Source organism: Neophocaena asiaeorientalis, unplaced genomic scaffold (assembly GCF_003031525.2).
Source record: "Neophocaena asiaeorientalis asiaeorientalis breed wild unplaced genomic scaffold, Neophocaena_asiaeorientalis_V1.1 scaffold136, whole genome shotgun sequence".
Lineage (NCBI taxonomy): Eukaryota > Metazoa > Chordata > Mammalia > Artiodactyla > Phocoenidae > Neophocaena > Neophocaena asiaeorientalis.
This window is the reverse complement of record NW_020185333.1, coordinates 6,162,062-6,188,151: the sequence shown is the minus strand read 5'-3', so window position 1 is coordinate 6,188,151 and position 26,090 is coordinate 6,162,062. Positions and strand designations below refer to the sequence as shown.

At 44.4% G+C, this 26,090-nt stretch overlaps 1 protein-coding gene across 1 annotated transcript in view; it reads right to left on the bottom strand.

Annotated features, from left to right (window-relative positions):
* The window catches only part of MYH15 (myosin heavy chain 15), a 175,793-nt gene that overhangs the window by 17,909 nt on the left and 131,794 nt on the right, over positions 1–26,090 (bottom strand). The window contains 12 exon segments of the mRNA XM_024735329.1: positions 357–461; positions 2,237–2,319; positions 2,322–2,400; positions 4,853–4,978; positions 8,709–8,735; positions 8,738–8,914; positions 9,147–9,339; positions 15,228–15,343; positions 18,169–18,293; positions 20,407–20,511; positions 20,514–20,755; positions 24,254–24,450. Of these exon segments, the coding sequence (XP_024591097.1) occupies positions 357–461; positions 2,237–2,319; positions 2,322–2,400; positions 4,853–4,978; positions 8,709–8,735; positions 8,738–8,914; positions 9,147–9,339; positions 15,228–15,343; positions 18,169–18,293; positions 20,407–20,511; positions 20,514–20,755; positions 24,254–24,450 (1,575 nt within the window).

Below are 26,090 nucleotides of genomic sequence, written 5' to 3'. Positions count from 1 at the left end.
TTCCCCGTCTCTGCCAGTCACTTCATTTACACATTGTTCTCACTCAGCCTCTCACAGGAAGACGTCTTTCTGAAAGTGCTTGCAGACATTATGTGTGAAAAAAACAAGGAGAGTATAAATAGCTTTTCCCTTCTAATTGCAACTTGCTGCTCACATTTTGCTTCCTGAGAGCTCTGAAAAGGGACTACCCCAAACCAATAACAGCACAGGAGCCCTGGAAGGGCAGGTTGATGTCTCCCGCTGAAGGAGACCAAAGATGGAGAGCGAACTACAGGAGACCTAGGGGGTCGTTTCAGACTTGAAGGAGCCCAGGGTAGAGTGCAGCCAGGGGAACAGGGAGTGGCTTTCTGGAGTACCTGGTGGGTCAGCTCTCTGATGCATCGCTCAAACCTGCGGGCTCCCCACTGGGCCTCCGCGATGCGTCGGACTTCGCTTTCCAGTTCACCATCCAGTTCACGGACCTGCAAGCAAACCACGGTCTCAGATTACAGGCGGGCAGCCAGCAAGCCAGGCGGGCATTGCATTTGCCTGTCGGCACGATCATTTGAAATAGTGCCACCATCAGGGAAGATGGGTGCACTCTCATTCTGGCCGTGGTGAAACAGGGCAAACTCTCTGGGAAAACCGCCTTGCCAAAAGTGAGCTGGCTGAACTATGTGAGCTCATAAAAGGGCTGTTTAGACTCAAGGATGTGAAAGGCTAATCCATGCAGAGGTGATAAACTTCCCCTCTTGGATTACAAAATTACACACACGTGTGTATTACGAGTGTACGTAGCGTTTATAGAGAGAATAAGCTATATACAACACTCTTTAAGAATTCAGCCAATGTACTGCCTCATCTTAAGCTACTTTCTCCATGTTAAGCTCTGACTCTCTAAAGAAATCAGACTCTGAGTTTTTGTCACACATATGTCACCCACAGCCCCATAGCCCTGCCTTGTGGGAGAGCTGTAGTGCAGATGAACAGCTGGCCTACAGCCCTTCAGTTATACAACCAAGGTTAACATAATATTCATTCAACAAATATTTGTTGCCTACTACGCACCAGACACCAGGGCCAGGGATACAGCAGGGAACAAAACAGACAAAAATCTCTCCCCTCTATAAGCATCCATTCTAAGGAAGGGAAACACACAAATGAAACAAAGTAAAATACAGACTATGTTACATGGTGATAAGTGGTATGGAGAGAAATAAAGCAGCACACGGGTTAGGGGGTTGAAGGGGGAGGGTGTGTTTCATATGATTTTGCAATCACACCAACTATGCAAGTTGCATTCAGAAGGTCTAGCTTTTATCTCTGTGTTCTCCTCCTATGAGTAATTGTTTTTATTAGTCCTTGTTTTATTCTGTCACCAATTCTTTTTGAAAATACAAGCAAATGTGTACATGTCTTCATATTTCCCCTCTTGCTTGCACAGAAGTTTGTATACCCTCAACATCGCCTGTACCTTTTATCATCATTATACCACTAGCCATGATCTCCAGGACATTACAGAGCTCTTCCTCGCTCCTAATCAGTGTGATTATATGGATGTACCATAAATGTGCATTGGTATTCCATTATACAGATATACCATAAATATGCAACAGCAATACTTTATTTTTCAGGGGCCCTTCTGAACCATGAAATCCCAGTCAAATTCTTTCCATCCTTACAGCATTTGTCACATGACCTATACGGTGTCACTGAAATTGATTCAATAATTTTAAAAATCCTATTTTCAAGCTAGGTCTTCCTATTTATTTTTGAGCTCCCTAAAGGCAGGTACTACATCATTTCTGTCAGGCCTTACTATATTTTCACTAAGTCTTTTTTGATCCTTGATTTAGTTATTTCCCTCCCCTTTCTCTGGCTGTTAGGAGACGGGCATTCTCCACAGAGGAAATAACAGGAGCAAAGGCACAGAAGCAAGACTGTGAGGGTGTGTTTGGAAACAGTTGGTCTCCCTGGCTGTGGGGAGCCCTAGAGCTGGCGCAGGTGAGCGGGAGGTACCGCACTGTCACTTAGCAGGATGGCGGATTGCACCCAGTCCAAGAAAAGTCCTATTTAGTGGCCCAAAGTCAAAAAGAATGAAAGAATATACTGAGCTCTGCCAACACTGTCAAAGATATGAACATGTTACAAGCAAAAGTGAGGAGGGAGGCAGGGACTATCTGGTGTGATATTACGGGACAATAAGGTTCGAATTGGGAGTTGTCAAGACCCCATGATTATGCAGGCGAACTCCTACCCTGGATTCGAGTTTCTGGCTTTGCTTTCTATTCCCTATCACGGCAGTCTGCTCAGCGTCATCCAGCCTTTCCTGTAAGTCTCTGTCCGCTCCATGTCCTCTCTCATCCTCCCCAAGCGGGCATTGGCATCTTGCTCCTTCTTCAGTTCTGACATGTTTGCTACCTAGAAAAGAAGGAAAGGGACTGAGACAGTCCAGCAGCCAATCAAGCTTAACATTTCTACCCACAGTCTTCTGTTCCTGATGTGACTAGGTGCCATGCCTTGCCTCTGTGTACTTAATCTCTTCCCACCACGCTCTCCCTAACCTCTGTGGCCCTCGAGTTTGTTAACCAGAAGGCAATCACGATAGCAGCAGCTACTGGAGATTAGGGTGAGGGGTGGTGGAAACAGACCAGAGATGAAACACCATGTGAATATTATTATACAACACCTGTATTGAAAGAAAGATGACCAACTGAAGGTACAGCTTTTAACTGAGTAAAGCACCAGGACGCATCCTGTAACATCATGCACCGGGAAACATGTGGAGTGCCTATGAGAACCTTTTTCACGTCTCACTTCTATAATTCTGTGATTCGCAACTGCAAACAAATTTAGGCTCCAGGAATTTGGTAGCAACTGAGGCTCTCAGTGCCAATAATCTGGCACAAGGAGGGTTAATTCTTGTGAAGCCCACTCTTGGCTTTGGCTATGTATACTAAGGGCTTGGTGTCTTGCTGCAATTGTTAAGAACTGTTTCATGACTCTCTCAGTGCCTTTAATGTAAGAACACTGCCCTCCCAGACAAAGTTTCTCTGTCTATCAGGTTACCAACCATCTGTATAATTTAAGTGTGAGACGTCTGTATAGATGGTGGGGGCAAAGAATGAATGACGGAGGTAACTGGGTTCTGCTATGTGGGGCTGGAACTCACAGCTGAACCATTGGAGGATTAAAGCGAGGAAAGAGGTAGTGAGTTCATTTCTCAACATTGCCAAGGAAATCTTATAAAGGTGAGGTTATGCAGATAGAGTCTTCCTAACGTGTGACTGCATATACCTACCAATCAGGAGTAAAAGCTCTTTTAATTCCTTTCTATCTATGTGGATTTTCGTGAATGTTAAGCATATTATTTTTTCCTTGGCCAAATGCTTTTAAGCTTTCACACACCTCTTTTCCATCAGAAAGCGTCTGCTTTGATACAAAATGACTGAGTGCTAGGCACGCTTCCCCATTCTTTTGGATTCTATAGTGATCTGGTAGCTAGGATTTGGTGCAAAGGTTTTGTTTAGTTCCCCAAATGCTAAATAACTCAGTAAGCTTTTCCCTCCTCTTGAATTTTAAAATGACTAATGTAAAATCGAATTGAATATCTTGTCTCCTCGATTCCCATACACTTTTTAGCGAGAGCATCAGTTTTCATCCACAGGGCAAGGTCAGGGCTGCTGCGTGTGTTTGTGTGTCTGATGGACTACACAGACCACCTGATGGGGATGGAGTGGGTGGAGGCTGAAGTCAAGCCCAAGCTTTGCTCAGCAAGCACTGGCACTTGCAAGGCTGGGTTCTTCACACACAGACTTCTCCTCACCTCCCTCCTCCATGACATTTTTTTTTTTTTGCTGAGTATTGCCTTCTGCTTGCCATGCCTTTTGAGAGAAGTCTGCATCTACCCACCGTGGGGGTCCAGCAGGTGTCTTTTTCCAGTTCCCACAAAGGTACAGTCAAGGCAGCCAACCCTGAGCTTAGTCTCATTCAGGAAAAGCACCACTATCAACAATTTTAAACTTGCAGATAAGGAAGGTACACCAATCCTGAAGCCCTTCTTCACCAACCTGATTCTGTTACTGAAGCAATAGTATGGGATGTAAAAAATAAGTGAAATAGGGAATTCCCTGGTGGCACAGTGGTTAAGAATCCACCTGCCAATGCAGGGGACATGGGTTCAAGCCCTGGTCCGGGAAGATCCCACATGCCGTGGAGCAACTAAGCCCGTGCGCCACAACAACTGAGCCTGCACTCTGCAGCCCGTGTGCCACAACTACTGAAGCTTGCATGCCTATAACCCATGCTCTGCAACAAGAGAAGCCACTGCAATGAGAAGCCCACGCTCCGCAATGAAGAGCAGCCCCCGCTCGCTGCAACTAGAGAAAGCCCATGCACAGCAATGAAGACTCAATTCAACGCAGCCAAAAATAAATAAATAAGTAAATAAATAAATAAATATTTTTAAAAAATAAGTGAAATAAGCATTCTTTGCAGATCATCATAAAGCTATTACAGACCCCAGGAAAAATAGCTATGGGTAAGGAAACACAAGAGGAATTGTTTCTAGACACTAGATATATTGATTCGCAAGTGGAAAGTGGATTAACTTTTTAAAAAATCTCTTGCTTTCATAAGATTTTGCCTATGGCAATTCAGCTGCTCCTTTTCACTGTGTGGACAGGGTGGAAGGGATGAGCCAGCTGGCCTAATTTTTCAAAATGGGGACAGAGGCAGAGGGGTCAGCTAACTTCCCGCTAGCTATATGGAGAATCAATGGAATCCTTTTTGTCTGCAGCTTAGCACCTGCCCCTTGGCTACCGCTCCCATCAACTCTGAAAGACAGGAGTAAGCAGACAGTCAATGGACCCACCTCAGTAGGTGGCTTCTTGGCCTTCTCTTCTGCACTTTGACACCCTCGCGTCGCCTCTTCAGCTTCCTTCTGCATCCTGGCAACATCAACCTCCAGTTTCTTCTTCTGGCTGAGGAGACTCGTGTTCTAAGGAAAAGCAACATCCTCATTAGGCAAGTTGAGATCATTGGTGCAAAGGCAAGCTGGTCTGTTCAGGACATGCAATGGGAGGGGCTCTGGCCAGAAGTGTGTTTTCCTCTCCTCAGCCACACTCATGAAGCCATACTTCCAGGCCCAGGAGACCACGTTAGACTTGAATGCAAGGGATTTCATCCATTAGAGGTTTAGTACTGGAGAGATGACAGCCTGAGTCAGAAAGGAGAAATGGACCCAGACAACCTACAAGCCCCAAACATGTGTTTGGTTTTCAGCTGGCTGAGGAATATGTTTTTCTGCCTTTTGCTCTTTGATGGGGAAGGGGCAAGTGTCCCAGAGCAGAAGTCAGGGTCAAAAGCAGACATGTGGAAAGCAGGGGTTTAGGGAAGAAAACTCAGTTTCCTGCATGCTGCTCCAGGGGAAGAACATCTTCCTCACTATCTACCTCTGCTTCTATTAATTTTGCAGTGAGGGGGTGGGCAAAGCAATTCAGATGAGCCTCATCCCCCAGGCCTGAGAAACCTCCATTACACTGGAGGATTATTTGTGTTCTTTGGCTGACGCTGCCCTAATCCTTTCCTTCCTGGGTTGTGACATTAGAGGCTGAAACTCCTTTTTGGTCTGTGTTTGTAGCACAGTTTTTCTGAAGGTGTGAAATCTTAGCATAGAGAATGTATTTAAAAGGCATAGCCTTCCTATTTTTAATTTCTCTTCTGTTCATTCACTTTTCCTCTAGCTAGTACCTCTCTCAGCGGCAAGATTAAGCCTTTGGAAATAGGAAGAGAGAAATTCCAGCCTCACAGGTTCCACCCTACTTCCTTGATGGCGTGAAGCATCTTCATCAAGGTTGCCTCCTCTGTCCTTATGGAGAGCCAGGCTCTGTGTGCCTCAGGCCTCCCACTGCCATGGGTGTGGCCTGGAGGGATGAGGGTATTTCCTGGAGTATGCTGGGATGCTTACTGCACATAACTCCATAGGAACTCTTTCTTTGTAAAGAAAGGTACAATATAAATGGTGATTTGTTTATACCTAGAATCATTTCAAATCTGCTAAGGAGTTGATGGTTAAAGTCTTTTCAAGCTGAATGATTGGTTCGGTTTGGGAAGCAGCGGGTGAGGGAGTATTGTCCAGAAGAGCAATCTAGATTGTCACAGCTCAGGTTTGAAAAAGGACACACGCAATTAGACAAGGATAAGTTTGGCCTCATATGTTTGTTCCAGGTTAGAAATCTGGGGATGCAGAAGGTTCTAGAAAATACTCATTGTATGTCAATCAGAAGATTGACGGTGTTCCAGTAATTGCAAGGGGGCCACCAATGGCTAAGGTGGGGGAGAAGTCCTTTGTGAGCAACACGTCACCTAGGCCAGAGCTGCTCAAAGGGTAGTTTCTGCACTGGCAGCATCACCTGAAAACTCGTTTGATTCCTCCTACTGCAGAGATTCTGATTCAGTGGGTCTGGGATGAGGCCTGAGAATGTGCATTTTTGTGTTAGTTTCTCTTGTACACGTAAAGTTTCAGAAACTCTGCTCTGGAGATCAGGGCTATTACCTAATTTTCTTTCTTTTTTTTCAAATCTATCTCCTTCTCTCTATGTCTGCTTTTGCTCTGGTTGATGTCCTTATCTCTCTCTAGGCTAGTGGTTTTTCATCATACTGGGACCCACTGGTATCTCATCAGTTATAACATGCGTGGCAAATAATTTGTTACCAATAGATATTAAGTACTACAGACAGTGAATGATTTACTTTTTAAAAATTCCATATTCTACTTTATAAGATTCCCACTCATTGTATTTAGTTAAGTTTTCTTGAGAGATAAAGAAAATATTGAAGTAAGTTAGCCTGTTGGGAATTATGCATACCATAGAGCCTGTTTGTTTTCTACCACATGGTATCCTAATAGGATCGTGTCATGCACATGGGCACAAACTGTAGGCACAAACTAAATGCACTGCCTTCCAGCAGGTACATCTTTGGTTTACATTAATACTTCCTTTTATCCAGTGTTTCTCAGTGGGGTCACAGCTGGCATTCTGGGAGGGGCAATTCTTTGGGATGTTGAGTTATCCTGTATCTTGCGGGAGCATTAGTATCTTTGGACCTTGCCCACTAAATGTCAGTGGTACTTCCCAGTCTCTATGGCAACCAAAATGATCCCACAGATGTTTCTAAATATCCCAGAGCATGGCACATCTGCCCCTAGTTGCATTAATCCATCCTTCACAACAATCACCAGAGTAAACTTCCTAAAATGCAAATCTAATAACTTCCCTCCCAGTTACTCACAATTCTTCAGCAGACCCCCATTAGCTGCATGATAGAATTCAAACTCCATCAGTCTCAAAATCAAGATCCCTGGTGACCTGGCTCTACATGCCTCTCCCTTAGCATCAATTCTGCTGATCTCTCCTACCCTCTACCGTATGCTATAGTAAGTATATCAATTTTCCTTAACATCCTAAATTCCCTCTTTTCCCCGTGCCTCTGCCCTTGACTTTTCTCTCTACTTGGCTGACTTCTTCCATGTCCTTCATGACTCAGATTAAGCGTACTGTGCATCTAACTTAAGTCTAGGATCGTCAGGGAAGGCTTTCTGTAGGGGTGTGCTTGCTTTATCACTACAATCCCAGCAGTGCACTGCAGTGTGTTAACCTAGATCTCCACCTTTTTAGGACGATGGAGATATTTTGCATCTGTCTATACCATGCATACCTGTTCAGCTTACGGTGGGTGCCCTAAAAATGTTTATCGAGTTTTTGTCCTAGCCACTATGGCTTCTCCTGATTCCATGAGAATGGCAACGATTTAAGAATTCTTGCTTTGTGTAACTTACATAACCTTCCATGAGAAGCCAGAGTCCTGACAGTTCATCATATCTGTCAGCAGCCACTCAGAATTGTTTGAAATCTCCTGGCTCTGAAGCAGGAGCATTTATTTCGAATCCTGGGATGCTCGGGGAATACATGGCTTAGCAGGAAGAGGAGAAGCAGGCAAATGATTCTGGAACACTAGCGAATGTTCCTCTCTCTCTCCCCAGCATCCTAGCTATGAGTACCCTGACAGTTCATTCTTCTGGCAGGGCTTAGTGTTTTGGTTCAAATTGTGTCCCTCCCCCAAAAAACATATGTTGAAGTCCTAACTCCCAATCCTCAGAATGTGACCTTACTTGGAAATAGGGTCTTTAGAGAGGTAGTAAAGTTAAAATGACATCATTAGAGTGGGTCCAAATCTAATATGACTGACGTCCTCATAAAAATTTGGAAATTTGGACAATGACAGATACAGAAGGAAGATGATGTTAAGACACAGAGAAAATGCCATGTGAAGGAGGTGAATTGGAGTGACGTATCTATAAGCTACAGAACACCAATGATTGCCAACAAACCACCAGAAGCTGGGAAAATGCAAGGAAGGACTCCCTGCAAGATTCAGAGGGTGCACGACCCTGCCAATGCCGTGATTTCGGACTTCTAGCCTTTAGAACTGTGAGAGATTACATTTCTGTAATCAGTTTGGGAACTTGGCTGCTGCAGCCCTAGGGAACCAGTGCATCTGGGGATGAATGAAGGATGAGACCGCCACTCTGCTACCAAAGGCTCTCCCTGCCTCACCGGCCACCTGCAAGGCTCCACGTGGCAACCGTGTACCGTCCTAGGCCAACCAGTGTGGATCCATTGCTTCCCACCAGCTGACATGGCTAATGGCGAGTTTACGGGCCCCACCTGGGTGTGGAAAAGATTGACTTTTTTCCTGTGGCTTTCAGGAGCTCTTCCTCCGCCAGCCTGCGCCCGCATTCTATCTGCTCATGCGAGGCCCTCAGCTCCTCGCGTTCAGCCTGGAGAAGAGCGTTGCGCAGCTCGGCCACCGCCATCTGCTGCTTCAGCTCACTGTTCAGGCATGTGCTGTCCTCCAGCTGCGCCCGAAGGTCCTGTGAGAGAAAACACGCACGGGGTATGCGGACCCCTGGCAGTTCAGCGGGACCTGCGCTCACGCATGCATGCTCTGAACAAGCCCCAGCGATTCAACATAAGCATCATCCTGCTCTCCCAAAGGATTAGGTTTGTTGTCCTCACGTTTATTGCTCAACACAACCTGCCACTTGGTTTGCTCCCATAAGCAGAGACATCCCTGCCTCACCCCTGCATTGCAATTGAAAATACCTTGATCTGGATCTGAAGCTGGCCCAGGGATTTGGTTGCCTCTGACACCTGGCGGTTGACACGGCTGAGCTGGAGTTCCGTCTCAGCGAGGTCCCCTTCCATGCTCCTCTTCAGCCCAGTGGCCTCAATTCTGCTCCGAACTTCAGAATCTAGACTCGACTGCAGGGAGTCAATAGCACACTGCTGCTTCCTCCTAATTTTAGAATAACATTCAGGGGAAAAATCATACACCCAAATTAAGAAAGGTTACCTGCTTTGTACACACAACTGTTTAGGAATCAGAAAAAATTAAAATTCAAGAAAAATTCTGTGTAATTAACAAAATGAGTCTAAAGAATCTTCATTTGGAAACCATGGAGATGGAAGGGTTAGGTCAGTGAGCATTTGTCCATCATAACAGACTAATGTCCATCATTTCCAGACCAACTTCCCGGAAAAATCAAGAAAAGCACCAGAATCTTTTTGAGGTTCCTCTGGGGCAGTCTTCGCCTTATCTAAGACCCCCTCCAGGACGGTCTAGATTCCCTAGAGTGGCTAAGGGTGAAGGAAGGATGCACTTTCAGACAGGCATAATATTTAAATACTTTCGACAGTGAAACATGTCTGAACACAGCAAGAAAAGAGCCACCCAGGTTGGAATAAGTCCTGATCGCCAGCAATCCCGCTCTAACAGCCTGTGACACCAAATTCCCCTAGAATAGCATGGTTATCTTTCTCCAGGAGTTTGGGAGTACAACCAAGGATAGGCTGAGAAAACCAACTGCTGTGTGATATTGAATTACTTCAATATGCCTTTATAACAATGAAAGGTCCATGCTGAAATCATTTTTGCAAAGTGACAGAAGCTTACACAATAGATGTGTTTTCAGAGAGACAATGAAAAACTGTGGGGAACCCAAGGCAATCATTTCCTAGCACTCTTGCAGTAAGTCTGGGACCATGTGACTGAATGCTGACCAATGGACTATGGGCAGAAGTGTTTCCAAGCCTCACACATACAGCCTTTTACTTGTGTGATCCTGCGCTCTCTCTTCCCCATCTAGAGCAAACTTGGTGGCCACATATGGATGATCTGGCCTCAGAAGATGGAAGGAACCTGGGCTCTTGAGTGACTTGGGATAGTGGCCCACTCTCCATCCTATCCCACATTGGACTCTGACACAAAGCAAAAATAAGCTTTGATGGTTTTAAGCCATCAAGATTTGGTGGTTGTGAGTCAGGACAGTGTAATTGTTATAACACAGGCCCTGTTAAGCTCACCCTATGAAACAGGGCCTAGTACTGGGCAGATAAGACAAGACATACTCATAGAGCCCATCAGCACACAAATAGCAGACACGTATTCATCTTGAGTCAGAATTAGGTTCCACACTGAGTTGTCTTTGAGCCTGTATTCCGATCTCTGAGGCCAGCAGCGAGTCACACAGCCTACAGAGGAGTTAGAGTGTGGTCAGAGTTTCCCGTTGGGTGACAGGTGGAGGTGCCTCTTCTTGTGACCACCCTCACCCCATGGATGGGGCGGAGATTTCAGAAGTAGTTATGCAAATGTACAGGAAAGAACTCTTTCTGGTTCCAGAATCAGCACCTCTCCTTTGCCAGCGCCATGTCCTGGCTCCCACATGCTGCGGCCAGCCTCTCCTGCCTATCCTTAGGTCCTGGGCTTTTGTTCTGCTCCCAGATCAGAATCCTACAGGAATGCCAGCATGTAATGTTACTAGAGACTGTTATGGCTGAATTTTGTCCCTTCTCTCTTCCCCCTAGCCAAATTCATATGTTGAAGCCCCTAACCCCCAGTACCTCAGAATGCGAGTAAATTTGGAGACAGGGCCTTTAAAGAGGTGATTAAGTTAAACGAGGCCCTTAGGGTAGGCCCTAATCCAATCTGACTGATGTCCTTATAAGAAGAGGAAACATGGACACACAAAGAGACACAGGGATGGGTGTGCACAGAGTAAAGAAAATGTGAGGACCCAGCAAGTTGGCCACCTGTGAGCCCAGGAGAGAGGTCTTAGGCCCAGGCTCGCCAGGAATTTGATCATGGACCTCCAGCCTTCAGAACTGTGGGAAAAGAAATGTCTGTTGTTTAAGCCACGCAGTCTATTTTGTTATGGCAGCCCTAGCCCGTAATACTACAGTGACACACACTGAGCATCACTGAAAGCTTTAAGACACTGCTCTGTCTTACATGAGGAAACTCATTTTTGCCACAGTTGACTCTCCTTTTGCAGGAACACTAAGGCGTCTCTAAGCTGGTGTCAAAATCCTCTGCACAGAGATATATTCTACTTAGGCAGACAAAATGAATGTTTCAAATTGTACTTTTTCCACCGTTGTTTATGAAACTTCATGAGTGCCTACAGACAAGTAGGAAGTGCTACGGTTTAAGAGGCTTGTGTATAACACAGGCCTAGAGAATGGCCACTAAACAATCAGTGCATTCCATGCAGAGTCAAGAAATCCTTACAATGAAAGCTCCTTGAGTACGTTTCTTAAGAAAAATGAGGCAGTCAGGATCAGGGCAATATGGTAAGAAGTTCCTTTTCTTTCTTTCCTCTTTTTTTCTGAACTGTGAAACACAATTTGAGGAAAGAAACGAAGTGCAAACAAGAACAAAACCATTCTTTTTTAAAACTTGAAAAAGTTAAGGATTTAAATTGACAGTCAATTCAATCAGTAATATTTTTCTCTTGCCATGTTGCTTGTCTATATCAGGGAAATGAAAGATTTTCCTTAATTCTAATACATGCGATTCAGCTTTAAAGTGATTAACAAGATATTTTGCTAACTAAATGCCATGTCTGAGTTTGAGCTGCTACTTCTTGAAGTCGCACTAAAATATTTTATTTAGAAATGAGAAGAGATTTAAACATATTCTTCTGGCAGAGACTCAAACAATAAAATAAATTAAGTTGGATAGTACATGTAAATTGAGACCGTGCGGCAAAGTTCACTATTACTGAACTCAGAGGAGTGAACAATATGGAAGGAAAAGATGACGGAATGTCACCAGGTACCTGAGGCCATAGGCTGGAGGTGGGCAAACTATGGGCTATGGGCCCAGCCATGACCATTTACTTTCTTATGGTCTATGGCTGCTTTCAAGCTACAATTGCAGAGTTGAGTAGCTACAACAAAGACTCTATGTCCTGCAAAGCCAAAAATATCTACCTGTGACCCCATACATCTAACCCTTCCACAGATGATCAAACCAAAGCAAACAAGCACATTTTGATAGAGTAAGGCATTTCGATACCTCATTCCCAAAAGCTCCTTCCACAGCACCTCACTGGATATGTCCAGGGAGAGCAGAATGCAGGCCAGGGGCACCCTGGTTCTGGGTCACTGAGAAGACTGCCACACAGTTCAGCATTTCCTTGAATACCCTGAGTTGGGAGGGGGATGTATATAGTCAGTGGCCCCAGAAGATTCAGGATGCAACTGACCAACTTGTTCTCGACCCAGTCTGGGGCCTTGCAGCAGGGCCTGACTTAGACAGCAGTCATGGCCGCCAGCCGGCCTTCAAGGAGCCATGATGTCACTCTTCCTTTCCTGTGTGGATGAGGGCAAGGATCAAAGCCGGCCATCAAAGCTCCTCCCCTCCTTCCAGCAGTGACTGCACTGTCACCTGCCTACCTCTAGCTCTGCTAATTATAACATTTGTAGGGAAACAAAAAAGCCCTAACACTCCATAAAAGTTTGGGAAGCCCTGTCTAGAAGAGCAGGCACAGCATCTTGCCAACATGAAACGCTCAGATATCTGTTGAGCAAGTGAAACATACAACTCGTGTACCAGCTGCTCATTCTTTCACCACCAACAGGCTTCCAGCCCGGCTCATACAGGATCAGTCCTCACTGAATGGAAGAGCAGGGGGCTGGGTGGCAGAGAATGAGTGAATGAGTTACCCAGTTTGCAGCTCTACCAAGGTTTTGCCTCTGCCTCTGAGTCTCTCTCCTGTCCTCCTGGTCCCTTCAGCTTCTCGGGTCCTGCTTCACAGGCCTCCTTCGGTTTCTATGGAGCTTCCCAAGGATTATGTGAAAGAGGACCTTGAACCTCATCTTTCCCTCAGGCAATATTTCCCTTGAGTTCTGGATTTTACCTGGTTTACTCTTGATTGCTCAAAATCGTCTGCTTTGCTAGTATTTCCCCCTGGCATTCTCTTCAGTTTCCTTAAGATCCCATCTTCTCCTAGCCCTGAAGTCAGATTAAACCCTTGGATTTGACCGAGGCATTGTGATCCAATCTCCACGGGCACAGGGCACTCGCACCGAAAGGGTCTGCATGGTATTTGTGATATTTTGTTAAGATATGCTCATCATTCCTTTCTGGATGTACCTGTGACAGTTATTATGAATCATTAACTAAAACTCATGAATAGCTTATTCCTCCCTTCAGCCCGCCCTTCTTTTTTCAGCCCCTTCGCAGCTCCTGCCTCGTCTTCAGTTCTTTCTTCTCCCAGCCCTAGCTCTTTGGATCTCCAGCTTCCTTTGCACTGAAATTATTATAATTGGGGAACAGCTCTACGACATTCAGATGTATCTGACAAGATGCAGACTCTCAGGGTTCAGTTGTACTTAGCTGGGTTTATTAATAGGCACAGGTTTGACGTTACCTGAAACGAGGGGGGTTTTTTGTTGTTTTTTTTTAACTGCGCAAGGAGACATTCGTTTTTGTTCCTCATGGAAGGAAGTAGGGCAAATATCAAGGCCCAATGTTTTTGCCCTCCATCAAAAACAAAAAATTCTTTTACACACGGACTCAGAGCCTCTTAAGTAGACCAGAATTCACCCCTACAGTCAGTCCTACAGAGGAAAATGCCAGTGAGTGAGAGCAAAGATAACTCAAAGCACACAGAGGACCAAATTTGGCTTGACATCCTCATTAAAAAAATGACCCCCATGGGAGTTTTGTCTGAAGATGGGCTATGGGTAAGAGGCCAGCTCAACTGAACACGGTAACTTTTTCTTTTAATTGTTTAACAAACACGTTAAAAGCAAGTTGCCAGTTGAACTTCAGACTCAAAAATGCTGTTCCATGCTGACATACGGCATTGACTTAAGGGAACAGATCAGATGCATAATACAATCATAGTTAATTCCATGTGTTTATAATTGTGCCTTTGATCTAGAGTGTGAAGTGCTTTGCCAACATCAGCTTACTGATCTTCCTCACCACCTTCTGTGACATGGATGGGGCTGCTTTCATCCCCTCACTTCACTGAGAAGCTAAGAAGCAAAATTTCTAAAATCATCAGCTTGTTATGATGAAGCTAAGAAGAGATCCTGCAACCCAGGATTCCTGTTTAATTCAGTTTCCTGACTATTAAGACTCAGCTGCTTCAACAGGGATTCATAAGCAGCTTAGCTCTTGGCTTCGGCCCCTCTCCAAACAAATGGCTACAGGTACAGGCAGGGGGGATGTGGAAACTTCACTCTGATCTGACATTAATTTTAATGCCCAGCATCACATCTTTTAGTTCTTTTCCTCCACTGTTTAGCATTACCAGTCAGTGTCTTGAACGCTCAAGAAAGCAGCTTGTTGTAGGGAAACCGAGACAGTATACAGAGTCCTTGTCCACATACTTATTCTTTTTTGGTGTGTTATCTTGAGTCTTCTATGCAAGTAGAAGCTGCTCAAAAATAATTTTATAAGGGCTTCCCTGGTGGCGCAGTGGTTGAGAGTCCGCCTGCCGATGCAGGGCACACGGGTTCGTGCCCCAGTCCGGGAAGATCCCACATGCCGCAGAGCGGCTGGGCCCGTGAGCCATGGCCGCTGAGCCTGCGCGTCCGGAGCCTGTGCTCCACAACGGGAGAGGCCACAGCAGTGAGAGGCCTGCGTACCGCAAAAAAAAAAAAAAAAGAATTTTATAAGAAAATCATAAAAAACTGATAGTAATCGTGTAGAGGTATTCCTTTATATTAACAGTACTGAGCTTACTAGAAAGATTCTAGTGTTGGGTTAGACTGGCTGTTTCTTTGGTAGTAGTCCAACAAGGGTCATAAAAGCAGCCAAACACAGTGGGTTCTGTTCAGTTAAGGATTCTAAAATATGCAACTGTTGCTCATCAAAATAATTGTAAATACCTACAGTTTTCTATCTCTTCATCTTTCTCTGAAAGCTTTCTTTCAATTTCCGCTTTAGTTTCTGAGAGTTCAAGCTGCAGACGAAGAATCTTGCTTTCGTTGCGTTCCAGAGCTTCCTGAAATATATAAATAAAAAGCACTTAATTCAGCCCACTTTTGGACAAAAGTTTTTTTTTCTCTAAACGTATATCATTAATGGAGCTCTCTTTAGAATTGCTAGGAATAATCTAAGGTCAAATCACATCCCTGAAGATTGGAACAGGATGAGAGACAAGTGATTACTTTTGTTTGTCACGTCACCTATAGATCTGATGTTCTGAGGGCCTTCAGCTGTAGTTCAAGAACTGGAATCTAAAGCATTTTTAAAATAGACATTTTCAATCTTGTCTGTGACTATATTTCAATTTTTTAATTTATTACCCTTGACTTTTTTCTAATGTTTCCATCGTTGGGATGAATCAATAAAAGCATCAAAACTAAAACAAGGAAGGTGATAACTCCTACGTGGAAACTTTTATTTATTTCTGGACATCACAGGGGGATAGAAAAAAAGTTGAAAGCATTCAGAGAGCAAGAAACAGGACAGCACTCAAATAAAGGAATTTATGATGTACCTGACACATAACGCTTGGTGTGAGCCATTATCACCATAATTACTACTATTATTTCAAATGGATTGCTTTGACAGGCAGGGAGATTTCCTGCCCCCTTGAGTATTTACATATAGGCATGGCACATACAGCCAGGGATGTTATAAAGGTGTTTCAAGTTTGAAAGTGTAGGTTTGATTAAATCTTTAAAGCCTGTTCCAAAGATAAAATTCATATAGAAGAAACAAACAGAACACTGGAGGATACTGAGGAGGATGTTTATAAAGGGCACAAGGGGTGACCACCATCTATTGGTCAGTTAACCATTGGCAGACAGTCCTGAGGGCAAACGCAATTTTTCTAGCCCCTTCTGAGGAGTGCTTAGCACATACCATCAAAAGGTAAAACTGAATAGCAATTTCAAAATAAAAATAAGAAAAATGTTGGGACTTTAATATGGCTTACAGCCTTGCTGCTGTTCTCTCAATACTAACTTCAATATAATAGAAAATAAATAAAAAACAAATGCTGGTATAGCAATTTCCTCCGAGGGAATGATGCCCTTCCTTCCGGGGCAAACTGTCACCTCTAACCCTTTTGAATGCACTGAGAAAGTGAAGCTTTGAAGGTGACCTGGGATAATTTGAGTTTTGTGACTTCAAAAATAATATGATAACGTTTTTCATAAAGGCTCACTCAGGAAAAGAAATAACCCAGTTTTACAAATACATGTCCAAGCTGATGAAGTATTTATGGAAGCAGCTGAAGACAAAACTTGAGAAAATGTGAATAGAATAGAATGCCATCTAGTGCTACTGAATGGTATGAGCGCTGTGGCCTTAGTCGTCTCACCTTCAACGGGCAGCTCAATTTAACATACAAAGATGTTAGTCTATACGTTATATAGGACTAAAGTTGCCCCGCCCAATCACAGCTCTCATTGGCTTCTCATGTTGCTTGAAATTTCCACCATAAAAGTTACTTCTTTGGGTTAAGGTGGTGGCTTTAGAAAGTCCCTAGCCAGGGTGGCCAGAGAACCGACAGGGAACAAAAGGAACAAGTGAATGAGACAAAGTTCATCCACTTTATGAGGACCGGCCTTGTTAGGGGACACCACACTGCCAACTGAAAGGATTCTACATAAAATGTAGAGGCCTCAGAAAACAATTTGCATAAAAAGACAAGAGCTGTGTCAAGAGCGGTCCACTTGACACATCTTCTGTCTGGTAGATTTCTTACAGAAATGTGGTGGTGAGATAAACTGACCGGACATTGCTTGACTCAGAGCAATCCTCTGGGGTCTAATTTTTTCATTATCACACCTTTCAAAAGGCCCGTGCCTGAAATGGACTTGCTGTGCCTTTTAAAAATTATTGTCTCTGTTGGAGGGTGAGTGGGTGAGGGATGCATTTTTAATGTGCCTGGATGCTTAGTCAAAGGGTAGGTCAAGAAAATGAAATTCAGCTGCAAGAAAAGAGGTTTTGTAGGCCTTGTTGACTACTTAATGACCGTGACAGGATAACTTCCTTCTGAGTTCACCCTCTTTGGCAAAAAGATTTTCTCAGGGGTCCTTTCAATCACTAGCACACACCTAGGGATCAAGTCAGAGATTTTTCCTGAACTTTTAATCCATAACACTGAAAACACTCCTGTCAACCCACACAAAGATGAGCTTTCAGCAATAAATGTTTGAGAACATTGCTTTGAATTCATTTTTCAAACTGCCTAAAGTTTTTTTTGCAAAAAAAAAAAAAAGTGTGTCGACTGATTTTATTTAAAGAGAGGGGAAGGTATGAGGATATTTAGCTATTCAACATTCAACAAATATTTATTGAACCGCTACTGTATGCCAGGCAATGTTCTAGTCCAGTGCTTCTCAAATGTTAGGGTAAATATGAACCACCCAGGGATCTTGTTAAAATTCAAATTCTGATCCAACAGAGCTGGAGAGAGGCTAAGAGTCTGAATTTCTAACAAGCTCCCCGGTGATGCCCATGCAACCAGTCCACAGGCCATGTTTAGAGTAGTGAAGATCTAGGTACTGGGGATAAATTAGGGAACAAGATAGACACGGTTCTTGTTTTCTTTATAATCAAGAGAGTTGCATCCACGATTGTTTATCCTGTTCCCCTAGCCTCGATTTCCTCATTTGTACAATGAGGACAATAGTTTGCTAGGGTGATTACATAAAATAGTGCATACAAAGAGCCAGGCATAGTGCCTAGCAGGCAGTTAACCCCTGAATAAGGGTCAAGGGTTATAAGCGTGTTCTTGCTGTTGTTGTGACTAGAATGCAGGTCTTCTGCACTGTCACAGTGATGGAAGCTTGCTTTGTTCCCTGGAGGTAATACCTTGGCCTCTTCCGATGCCATTTGGACTTCAGTCTTTTCTTGTTCAATCTACTTCTTGACCTTTTCCATTTCACTTAAGTTCTTTTTTCCTACTTTCAACTGATTTTTCAGATTAGAAATCTCTTCTGGAGAGGGATGAAAAACAAAGTTACTGAAAAGAACCAGTCTCAGATCCATGATATCAGCCAAAAGAGACTGTTCCCAGAGGCCCACTGGGACCCTGGTCATGCCATCCTTGGTAACTTGATGGCAAGGCCACCGCTGGCATGTATGGGACGTTTGTTTGAATTAGAAAAAAGAATCCCCTCTTCAAAGCATTCTTTTGGCATCTGCCACAAAGTTGCCTACAACAGCTGGTGAGGATGGTGTTTCTTAGAGTATTGTGCATTGAACAACCTGTGTGACTGTACATGGCGGTCCTGCTTGTCAGAGCCATGCCAGATATTGCCCGGTGGGGCTCTAGGGCCCAGCCCTGGAATCACTATTCCAGTGGAAGAGCTTAGCTATCAACACTGGTGGCGGCCACTGCGTCAGCTGTCGCTCAACACCAGAATGGGAACTTACAGCATAAGCTGGGTCACTGTCTGCCAGAAGCCAATGCGTGAACCCTCTGATGAACACACGTCTCTGAAAGAGCAAGGCAGCCAGAAGTGACAAAACCTCCAGCACCTGACACTGTTACCGTCAGTTCCGCCTGTTCATGAAGGAAGCCTCTGCAGCCTAAGAGGTGTGGAGCAGGGCCAAGTGCTCTGGGAATTACCCACAGTCCAGAGGCAGTGGAAGGAATTCAGGAGCTTGACCGCTCCTCTGGCTCTGAGATCCCCAGCTAGGATAGGCTGTGACAAGAACTTTTTAGTTACAAAAACAAACCCATGAGATGGCAATTCTCATGTGAATAATAAATCCTTCTCTGATAAAGCCTCTCCAGAAGAGGGGCTCCCAGGAGCAAACTCAAGGCAGTGGTTCTCTATTCTGACCATACCTTAGAATCACTCAGAGAGCTTTTGAAAAAGACTTCTTCCCAGGCTCCAGCCCAGAGCAAGTATGGTCCCCACACGAACAGCACCAGCTTCGCTTGGGGACTTCTTAGAAATACAAACTCTTAGACGCCCCTCCTAGACTTACTGGATCAGAAACTCTTGATGGTGGGGCCCAGCCAACCGTGTTTTAACAAGCCCTCCAGGTGGTTCAGATGCCATGAAAGTTTTCTAACTGTTCCAGCACCTCTCACAGGCCCAGTCAGTGACCTGCTCATGGACTAGGTAGGTCAACAGAGAAAGCAAGTTTCATTTATGCCTCCAATAGTAATGAACTTACTCCCAGGGCATCTCAGGGTCGTAATGCACATCACTGTTGGTGCTGGTATAAGCTGGCAGCCTCTTTGAAGGGCTGCTGGGCAATATCTCAGAATTTGAAAACTCCTTTAATTCTGCAATTTCATTTCTAGGAATCTACCCTACTGAAATATTTGTACATGTCCCCATTGTACACGGATGTACAATATAGGATTATTTATAATTGTGAAAAATTTTATCTAAAATTAATAAGGTCTAGTTAAACGTGTTAGTCAGCCTTATCATAAAACACTGTGTCGCTAATAACAGTCACTTGGTAGGGCTCCAGCTACAGGCACATGGGAGGTGGCAGAGCCCATAGTTAAGTGTGTATATGCCGGAATCAAGCTGGCTGGGCTCAAACCTCAGATCTGCTACTTATCAAATGCGAATTTGGCCAAGTTCTTAACCTTAAATGACTCAATCTAATCCGCATTTTACAGATAAACTAACACATAAGGCTGTTCTGAGACTTAAACAATGAATAGTTATATATAGAACAGTGCCTGGCACGGAGTATGGGCTATAGAGATATTTGTTAAATTAGAAAATAAGTTAATAAATGGAAAAAATAAAAGGTATAGAATAACGTGTAATTTAAGTAAAAAATACCTGTACGCATATTATGCAGGTTATGGATATAACGAAATTCTTAATAGGCTTCCTTTGCGGACAGGAACTGGGGCTAAAGTTAGGAAAGTACTCTTGTGTTTAGAACTCCTTTAATGAAAATAGTACCTGTAGTTTAAAAAAAAAAGACAAAAGCCAAAGTTAGTATTCAAAACGGAAAAGTTAAGACCCAAGCGAGGCCAGGACGATGCTGAGGTTTCTGCGCATCGAGGCAGCCTTGCCCTTGGCGCAGGGCCCTCCCGGGGCCCCTGCTCCCGTTCCCAGGGCAACGTACCCTTCAGGTTTTTGTTCACCCTCCGGAGGGTCCGCTGACTCGCGGCGCTCTCCTCGTAGGTGTGCCTGAGCTTGAGGAGCCGGGCGCTGAGGGCCCGGGCCTCCTCTGCGGGGCGTCTGGCATCGCCTGAGGCTACTCGTGCTCCCGCCTCCAGCCCTCCAGGCACTGGTCGAAGTGCTGCTGCCGCCGGTCCAGCGCAGCGGCCCCGCGGTGCGCCTTCCCACGATGCAACAGGGTGTCCCCGAGCTCGAGCTGCGGTCAGAGCCTGGCCCTCTCCAGGGAAGCCCTTCTGGCATGGGCCACCCCCATGGCTTCGGCAGCCTCCTGCGACCGAATTGCCAGCTTCTTCCTGAGAAGGGGAGGTCCAAAGGGCGAGTGAAGCCACAACCCTCAGAGAGCTCGTGCAGTGTGTCCTTATTAAACACAGCACTCGGGTACAAATGAAGGGTGGGGGGGGCTCCTGAGGGTGGCTTCATAGTCTGAAGGGGAAGCAGCTTGTGCCTGACAATGACCTCCTTGTGCCTGTGGAAGCCAGATGTCTGCTGGCCACCACACTCTGGCTTCTGTGTCCACATGTCCTTTATTCCCTCCCCACCCTTTGCCAACCTGGACTTGACGCTCAGAACCTCTGAATCCCTGTAAGTATCTGCTTCCCCTGAACCTTAAGTAAGCAATACAGACTTTATCTAAGACTTCATAAGAAATGGGAGAAAGAGAAAGATGGTACTGAACACCCAACAGTAAGCAACCGTTAAAAGTCTTGGGGCACGTCTAGTCTCTAAAGAGCTCCTTGGCTTTATTGCTTCCAAGCAGCATTCTCTGGCTCTCTCCTGCTCAGTCTCCCCCTCTCATCATGGGACTCTTAAACATGCCCGAGTATCTTTTCTCTGAATTTCTTCTCCATCTCAGCTCCTCTTCCCAAATTTATATACCCACATCCATCCCAGCGTTATGCTCACTTATCAGGTCCTACTGCTGTCGGGGGTACTTTAGCCCCTGTCTGTCCTCCCTCCAGAATCCTCTGAGATGCAGTGGCTTATTAAAATGCTTCCTCTACCGTCCTTACAATGCTCATACACTTCCTTATGGATGCAAAGTGTTCTCTTGTTCCCATCTCCTGCAGGGACACTGGCAGTCCCATTCTTACTCATTCATCACACCTCTTAGATGAAAGGTACTGTATGTACCAAAGCTTTTTCCAATCTCCAGTTATTAAACAGAAAAAGATCCTCAGGAATTAACATGTTCCACACAGCAGCCCAACAGAGCACTGTGCTCATAAAGCCCCCTTTTGGTGGAATCCTGCAAAAACCAGTCTGTGCTCTAAGAAAGACCTGGGCTCTAACAACTACTCCTTGCTCACTGGCTTTCTAACCATAGTCACTTCACATCTTTGCTTCATTTTTCTTAACTGGTAAGAAGAGATTCTTCTGTACCACATGGTGACTATCATTAATATTACTGTATTGTGGGCTTCCCTGGTGGCACAGTGTTTAAAGAATCCGCCTGCCAATGCAGGGCACACAGGTTCGAGCCCTGGTCCGGGAAGATCCCACATGCCGTGGATCAACTAAGTCCGTGCGCCACAACTACTGAGTCTGTGCTCTGGAGCCCATGAGCCCCAACTGCTGAGCCTGTGCTCTGCAACAAGTGAAGCCACTGCAATGAGAAGCCCCGCGCACCACAATGAAGAGTAGCCCCCGCTCGCCACAACTAGAGAAAGGCCGCACACAGCAACGAAGACCCGACGCAGCCAATGTTGGCTCTCACATGTATCTTATATGTGAGATTTGCTATGAGAATAGAGCTTTAGTGTTCTTACCATAACAACAACAATAAAACGGTAATTTAGTGGGGTAAAGGAAGTGTTAACTAATCATGCTGTGGTAAAGATTTCTCAACATGTGCACATAACGAATTATCACATTCTACACCTTACTTGTACACCCTACACAATGGTATATGTCAATTATATCTCAATAAGGGAGAAAAAAAAGGAGATTCTGATGCTTTATCCCACCTAAAACAGGAGTCTTGTAAAATAATTACACATATTTTAACTACTTTAGAAATGCTCAGTTGGAACCAGAAAATAGGAATTTTACTTTGGGTGACCAACTGCTGGGGGACTGAGGGGTTGTACCAGGACACGGGGCTATCAGTGCTCAAACTGGGCAAGTCCAGGGCAAACTGGACAATTGATCACCTTCATTTGATTGATAACGTTGCTCTACATTTACTACCAGCTACAATTTTGCTGCTCAACTTGCCAACCATAAGCATCTATGTAGTTTCCTAGAATACACAAGAAGGTGTAGGAGATGAAGAAATCAGATTCCTATCCTTGGGGAACTCAGAAGCGGTAAATGGGGTCTCAGGGGAGCTTGATTCCACTAAACTAACTCATCATGTGAACCCCAGCCTGGAAATCTAAGTAGACAGATCCTCAGCTTTCCAATTTAAAAAAATGGAATCCTAGATTTTTTTTTGCAGTTCCACATCCCTTAGGGATTTTAGTGGGAAATCATAATACAGACAATGCTTTATTTATTTGATGTTCAGCTAAGTTTAAAGCAAAAAAAAAAAAAGTCTTTGGATATTATCTCATTTGCCCATCATTTCTCTTCAGTTGTCATGTACTACTGGACCACAATTTGTTAGTTCCAACAAATCCATGTGGTCATAAGTAACCTATATACTTTCCCTCTTTTCTGTCCCTCGCTAAGAAACCTTCAAACAGAATGACTGGTAGACACTTTCACCAGAATTCTTCAATTATTAGGAAAAAAAAGATCTTACTTTAGAAGCAAATGCCATATTTTGGATATGAGGCGCCATTTCAGTTCAAAGCCCCACTTTTCTGCAGTCCAGAGTTTTGAACACATTTACTGCAGGTATTTTTAGTATCTGTCATCCCAAAGCCCTTTTTAAGTTACTGTGGCTACAGAGACAGATTGCTTGGTACCCCTTCAGGGACAGAACACAGCAGCTGTTCAGCACGTGCACAGCGATGCCTTTCAAAGATTTAGGTGAAGAACTGAAAAAATAATATTTTTGGTTGATGCTAAAGAGAAATGTATTGATCTGCCCTGAATTTCTGCCAAGCTACCAAGCCAGGGATACACTCTTTTGAGTCAACCTTTAATGATTATAAGCCGGGGATGGTTTGACACTTTCTCTCAAAGACACACAGTCCTTTGACCTCTGGGCAAAATGCTTTAGAACTACATCCTGGTACTAAGTCTTGATTCATGTGGGCCCCAAACTTCTGTAGTTCCTGAGAAGAACTTCTAAAGCCTTTATGTAGTGTTGGCTATAAAACCGATATCCTAACCTTAGAGGTGACCCCAAAGTGTTTTCTTTTCAAAGAAACCTTTGTCCCATAGGCAGGATGACAAATCCTAATACGTTTCCAGCTGCCCCTGTCCACCTTCACAGACCACTTTGTAGTGTACAAGTTGTAGACCAGAGACATGATGACTTTAAGGTACGGAGACATGTACACACATGGACTCCATTATTTTGGCGTTCCAAATGAAACACAGGATTTTCGTGCTAGCCTACTTTCAAACCCTAGTTCAAAGTCCCATCTATGAAGACTTCCCTCGTACCCCTAGAAATAACCTCTTTTTTTCCCCCAGGACTTCTCTCTAGTCTTTGTCACTCTGTATTATAATTTTCATTTTTGAACCCCTCTAGAGCATATGCTTCTTGCCAGCGGTGGCTGTTTCAGCTTTGGTCTTGGGTTAGTTCACACACTTGGTGAGGATTAGCTTAGTGTACACATGTGGCCTCGAAGACACAGTCACTGTTCTCAGAGTCCTCTGTGCAGCCCTGCCCCACTCACTTGGCATCCTCCAAGTCCTCAGTGCTCCGGATGGTGTCGTCTTCATACTTGGTTCTCCACTTAACAATTTCAGCATTGTCTTTGAACAGGGCCCAGAGCAGCTCAGCCTTGGCCTCTTGTTCTTCCTGGTACTGCTCTCATAGCAGGTCACAGTCACGCTTGGCCGACTTCACGGCCTGGGCCAGGGCGCTCTGTAACTGCAGGGGACACAACACATGTTACAAAAAGGCACCACGGCCATTAACAAACAATGAAAGGCTTGGAGGTGACATCATCTTTTTCAGATAAGGTTAATAACCACCTGTCACAAATGCAAGCCGAACCTAAACCTTGTAAGATGATACCAGGGAGAGAATTTGGGACAAGAAGAGAAAGGAGAGAGTATCTAAGCGCTGCCATTACAACAAGGAAGAGGGTTCTATTTAGGGAAATGCCAGCCTGACTATGTGGGCTTCAACAATAGACAGGCCTGGAGTTCTAGAAATAGTGCAGAATGCAACGGTAGCAAGAGGAATGCTCACCATCATTTAGGTAATCAGATTTATATTTAGCAATATACAAGAGTTAGATCTTGTTTGGACTAGAAAGGACCAATGAGTTTTGTCTAGCCTTTTCATTCTATTCATAAGGAGAACAGAACCTTTTATTTCACATGTAAATCCCTAAAAACTTTAAAACTTTAAAGCAGTACTATCCAATAGAACTTTCCATAGTGATGAAAATATTCTATATGTACACTGCCAATATGGTAAACACTAGCCACATGGCTGTTAAACACTCAAAATGTGCCCCAAACAAAGTCAAATTCAGTCAAAACTGAATTTAAAATTTATTTAATTTTAATTAATGTCAATTTAAATTCAGGTAGCCACCTGTAGTGTAGTAGTGGCTGCTGTATTTACTGGACAGTAGAGCTCAGTTTAATGACTACTGTTGGCACTTAAGGGGTGGTCTGGTTAACCTAGCAACATCATTGCCAAGAGATAACCTAGTCTAGTGTGAAGAACCAGAGTCGCTGCCAGTCCTCATGGGTCCTTAATGTAAATTAGGAAACAGGATCTTCTTAGGTAGATGCAGCTCTGAAAGCATAAGGCTTGGTTAATGGCAGCCTCAGGCAGACACCTTTGGGCAGTGAATGAGGAGCAATAATACATAGCGACCCTAAGAAGGACACAGGCTTTGGAATCTGGGAAACTTGGCTTCAAATTGCTACCCTTCTTCTTATTTAATATATATTTATTGAGCGCCTGTTCTAAGCAATAGTGTTAACTGAAGTAAAAGAGATGGAGACAAAGCCTTTGTCCAACGGAGCTAAAAGGAGTAAGAGGATATATAAAACCAACATGTACAAAAATGACTAAATAAAATTGCTGACTGCACTGAGAACATAAAACCGATTGACATGATGAGGAATGTTTGGTTCTTTCTCATCATCCCCCAAAGGCCTTGGGGAAGGGCCTTCAAACAGTGGGAATAGCAGCTACAAACGTCCTAAGGCCTGAATGATGACAGCTTGTATAAGGGGCAGCAAGGAGGCCAGGGTGACTGGAGGGGAGTAAATGACAGAGGCAGTTGTGGAAGGTAAGGTCATAAAAGGAGGCCGGAGCCAAGAAAGGGGGCCTCCTATGCCAGTTGGAAGCCACTGGGAAGTCAGCCAGAGAGATCTTCTAAACTATAAATCTAGTCATTTCACAACCTGCTAAACTTCCTTCACAGTATACTACCAGCTGTATGACCTTGGATGAGTTGTCTTCTCAAAGCCTTGGTTACTTCATGTAAAAAAATATAATTCTACCAGTTTCATATGACTTATATACGTGAAGGTTTATATGGCATG